The sequence below is a fragment of the Montipora capricornis genome, chromosome 12 (genome assembly GCF_036669925.1).
Source record: "Montipora capricornis isolate CH-2021 chromosome 12, ASM3666992v2, whole genome shotgun sequence".
NCBI classification, from domain to species: domain Eukaryota; kingdom Metazoa; phylum Cnidaria; class Anthozoa; order Scleractinia; family Acroporidae; genus Montipora; species Montipora capricornis.
In genome coordinates, this window is record NC_090894.1 from 17,669,340 (window position 1) to 17,674,339 (window position 5,000).

Below are 5,000 nucleotides of genomic sequence, written 5' to 3' on the forward strand. Positions count from 1 at the left end.
AGCCGATCATCTGCCAAGTTTTAGCCTGGAATCTTGAGTAGGTCATATACGCTCGCCCACACAAGGAGTCAGAAAATGGCCCAGGGTTCTCCTTATGTAGCCGTATCCTCCCCCCAAAAGAAAAACGGGAGGAGGGAACGTCTACGAAAAGCTGGCCCAAATTGTGTGCCATGACGTCACAGTAATTTATGCAATTTCCGGAAATAATTGGCCTTTCTGCAAAAATTGGTGTAAACAAAGGCTTTGTATTTCATTGTATTTCATTGAATTTCAGTTGTATCAGATATATTTGTAAGGTAAGTGACCAATGAGAAACTAAGGCCCAAGGCTGGGAGGCGAGCAGCCTTGGGAAGGGGGTGAAATTCGGCTAAATTCAGGAGGCACTCGGCCATGAGTGGTCTTGAAAGCTGCACGCCTTGTCAATTTATGTTGTTGGTGACAACGCGTCAGCATCATCCTTAGGGTTGTCTGCCTGTGATAAACTCTTAAAATGTTTTACGATTTCTGTAATATTCATAAAAATAGGCAAACAAAGTGATTTTCACCCCACCTATTTCCAAATAATAATAATAATAAACATTTTTATAAAGCGTACATATCTATAAATCCACAACGCTTCACAGGAAAACACTAAAAAGAATAATTAAATAACATAATCTGTAAAACTAGTAAAATTACCGCCCAATTTGAGTTCTTCAAAAAGGTAGTAAATGTCATATTATAATGCAAAAGCTTTCTTAAAAAGATGTGTCTTTAACTTCTTCTTAAAATTATTTATATCTTTTGAGTTTTTAATGTTGTGAGGCAGATCATTCCAAAGGCATGGAGCAGATGTCTTAAATCCACGCCATTCGTAACTCTTAAGATGGAAACGAGGCTGGTGTAGGAGTAGTTTGTTCTGCGAGCTTAAAGTACGAGTCGCAACATACGGAGTTATTAGATCACAAAGATATTCATGACAGTGCTTCACCACGTAAAACCTTAAAAGTGATCAAGAGGATCTTGAACTGAATTCTACATTGAACTGGTAACCAGTGAAGATTAACCAGCAAGGGTGTGACATGGTCATGCTTACGTGCACAAAAAACTAGACGAGCTGCAGAGTTTTGAATAAGTTGAAGTCGATTAATGACATAGTCAGGAAGACCAAATAGTAAGAAGTTACAGTAATCAAGTCTTGAAATGACAAACGCATGAAGGAGTAGGATAGTGGAGTCTTTGTTCAGGAATTGAGGTATTTTAAGTATGGCACGAAGATGGAAACAAGCAGTCTTACAAATATTGGTGACATGCGGAAGGAGTAGGTCCATGACAGGATTTTCCAGTTTTCCCAAATCTGATAAAAGTTTTTTAGAGTTTATATGGTTTTGGGGGACACAGCCTGAAAAGTTGAGATTTTGTATGGATTTTTAACTGTGTTTTAACCCATTCACACCTCAAATGCTATAGGACGCCTCCCATTGATGAGTAAAATTGTCTGGCGTTAGACAGTAAAAAGTAAGTCTCACTCTCAGGGGTCAATGGGTTTAAGTCTGTAACTTGGTCACTGTTCGACCTAAAAGCATCAAACTTAGACAGATGGCCAATCTCAATGTTATCTTTCATGTGATGGTGTCAGTAGGCTATTTCCGAGTTCACGGCTGGCTCCTCTTCAAAGTAAGTGCAAAGTTTTTGTGATGGTAATTAGTTCTACTTTTATATGAGTGAAAACTAATTTTCACAAGAAAAACTTTGCACTCAGACCCACTTTCAAGCAGAGGCAGACATGAACTTGTTCAAATTTGAAACTCGCCCCAGTTTCCTGTGCAATTTTGGAATGGCCTATAATCAAATTTCCCCATTGGGCTAACTGAAGGGACATTATGCCTTGTGGCAAATATTGTGATGTCTATTTTTACTAAGGTGAATGCCTAAAATATGTGAAGCTTCTGACAAAAAATTAATAGAAGTGATAGCTTCTAAAGGAACTGTGGTGCTGCTTGAGCAGTTGAATAAACTACATAAATAATTATTTGGGTTTACTAGAGTCGTGAGAAAGGTTGAAGATAAAATGATTGATAATTTAGCATTCGCCCTTTCAGAGTGAATTTATCAACTCAATTCGAACAAATAAATAAAAGATACATGTACATCATAAACAATAACCACAAAAGATTTTGTGACAACTGAATATTTATTTATGATTTGTAGCAGAGAAATATGCGTACGTTAATTCTAAGAACTATTGCAGAAACGTAAAGCAGTTAAGGCGATTCCCTTGTTTTGTACTGTGCATAACATTGTGACTTTAAAGGTGGCAGCATTTCTTGCCAGCCATCTGAAGAGAGGCTGCTTTTTCTCAGTTGAGAAGTTGTTGTTTTGGAACTCACCCCAATCCTTTCACGGAAAATGATCATTTTGAAGCTGAAATTGACCCTTTGCCGTCCATTTGTCGTCGTGTTGGGAAGAAACAAGTATGGTGACCCCCACCCCTCCTCCTTATAATGGCTTTATTTACTGGTAGTAGGTACACAGAAAACGATTTTTAAGGAGAAACAAAAGTTGGATTGTAGAAGTTCTAGTAACACTGAGTGCAAGGTGATGACTGTAGCAGACCAATTTGCTTACATCTCTTTGTAGGACTGAGCAATTTGAAATCACTTTACTAAAATGCTATAGCCAGGACAAACAAGTTGGCTCAAGTTTTCAGTAATATTCAGTACCTTTTAAATCAAGTTTCGACCGCTTCTCACCTAATTCGGTAAAAACCACTTAGAATAAAGGGCATGCTGTGCAAAAACAAGCACAGTGATAGTCCTCGAAATTAGCGGCCGTCTGGTCGTCCCAGACAACCAGAAAGGTTACCAGCCAACTAGTTTTTGCTAAAATGAAAAGGTTGGTTGCCGGAAGGAAAAACAGGGGGACAACCAAGCAAAAAATAGAAAATGTATTACACAAGCAGCATCCAACACACTTGATGGTGTTCTGTTGTCAATGTCTGAAAGTAGTGTGAATTTAACAATAATTTATTTGCCCCATTTGAGCATTTTCCCATGCTTTTACAGAAATTGTCATGTAGGAAAATTCACGTATATTAGGCGATGGAGATCGAAGACTCCATTTTGAAAATGCTAGAACTTCCACACAAAAAAAAACCTGAAGGCATACACTTAGAACTATGGGATAATCAAGCTCCAACGCCATGTGATTGCAATACAGTGTGCATTTAATCGTAGGGGGTTTCCCGGTGGGCAACAACCAAATTTATGGGTTTAGTTGCCCAGCCTTTAAATCAGGGACAACCTGGAATTTTTATTAATTTTGAGCACTGCAGTGACCCCATCTTTTTATTGCATTTTTTGAATGTCCTGTGCATGAATATCAATTGTGCCAAGTCTGAAAAAAATCTGGATAGTACGTCATTTTCCAGGGGATTGATTGAGGTCAGTGGGGACTCTTGGATTTGGATGTGCACATTTTCTTATTACGAAGCCTTTGGTTTTGTAACACAATGTTTGTCTGGGTATTGCTTTGTTGATGTTGATGTGCAAAATATGAAAAAATACTCTTGAATGTTGTTACTGTACATGTAACAGTGCCTGGAATAAAATGTTAACAATGCCATCAAGGTGGTGGTGGGTGCTTGGGATGTCCAGGGGTCTCCACTGTTATCAGCCAGCTCCTAAACAGTAAAATGCTCCCATGGCTAGCAATCTTGGCAACCCTGTCGTGAGCCCCCATACAGAGACATCAGGGCACCCATCACACTATGGTAAAAGTGGAGAAAATGGGAAGGGGTTGGGAAGAGAAAAACAATAAGAACTTGCTAACGCTACAATAAAAAGCTGCTAAATGAATGAAAGAAGGCGCAGTGCTCCACCAACAAAGCTCAAAATGGCCAATTTACACTGAGACTGTTTGGCCTCATGTAGGCCTGTGCAGACAGGAGTGAACTGCTGAGTGCTGCGAAGCTAACCGCTCTACTTGTTGACCTAAACACACAGAAACCCAGCATTTCTTTGTTGTTAACTTTGTTAAATTGCATTTAACGCCTTTTTTAAAATCCTGTATGACTCGTAGACATCGACTTTTTGTCCTTAAAGGTCTTCTTTGTGACTTGCTGTGGTCAGACCCAGATAAAGACACCAATGGCTGGGGAGAAAATGATAGGGGGGTTTCATTCACATTTGGAGCAGATGTGGTCAGCAAGTTCTTGAACCGCCATGATTTAGATCTCATATGTAGAGCTCACCAGGTCAGTATAATCTTCTTTTGAAGAATCATTACTTTTGACCATCTAACTATGAAGGTTCTTTCATCAATGTGAGTGCAGTCCTTTGTTATGGGATTGCAACCCTGATGACTGACCTATAATCATGAACATTTCAAATGGAAATGAAGACCACCCCTACCCCCAATTTCAATGATGAAAATTCATCATTAATTTCGGGGGGAAGGGGGGGGGACTATTTTTTTTTTTTTCAGTAACTTTATTGCTGTGAGAAGGGGCATTTGCTTGGGAATTGAATGAAGCAGTTAGTTTCTAAAGAAACTGTGAAGTTGTGTCATGAAGATGTCCCAAGAGAAATAAAATTTTTGGGGAGTAAAAGAGGTGTATTATGGGATTTGAGAAGTAGAGAATAGGGTTAGACCTTCATTTGAATGAAGTGAGAAATAAGGGGTTGTTTGTGGTTTATATGGGAAGTGCAGTAGCTTTTATGCCAGTGGTGAAGGAAAGGTAAAAAAAAAACAAAAAGAAAAGAAAGTTAATTAGGTGATTTAAAAGTGCTCATGGATTAGAGTGGCAAGTTGAAAAAATGTTCTTTTCAGCTTTCTTTGTTTCTCCAGGTGGTTGAAGATGGCTATGAGTTCTTTGCAAAACGCCAGCTGGTAACATTATTCTCAGCACCAAATTACTGTGGAGAGTTTGACAATGCAGGTGGAATGATGAGTGTAGATGAAACCTTGATGTGTTCTTTCCAGGTATGAGAAACATCTACTGGTAGCAGATTCTCAGTGCT

The 5,000-nt window shown here is 38.9% G+C and overlaps 1 protein-coding gene across 1 annotated transcript in view; it reads left to right on the forward strand.

Annotated features, from left to right (window-relative positions):
• The window catches only part of LOC138026046 (serine/threonine-protein phosphatase PP1-beta catalytic subunit), a 16,740-nt gene that overhangs the window by 9,041 nt on the left and 2,699 nt on the right, over nucleotides 1–5,000 (forward strand). Inside the window, exons 6-7 of the mRNA XM_068873230.1 lie at nucleotides 4,083–4,234; nucleotides 4,828–4,962. Coding sequence (XP_068729331.1) covers nucleotides 4,083–4,234; nucleotides 4,828–4,962 — 287 coding nt within the window. The remainder of the gene's footprint in view (nucleotides 1–4,082; nucleotides 4,235–4,827; nucleotides 4,963–5,000) is intronic.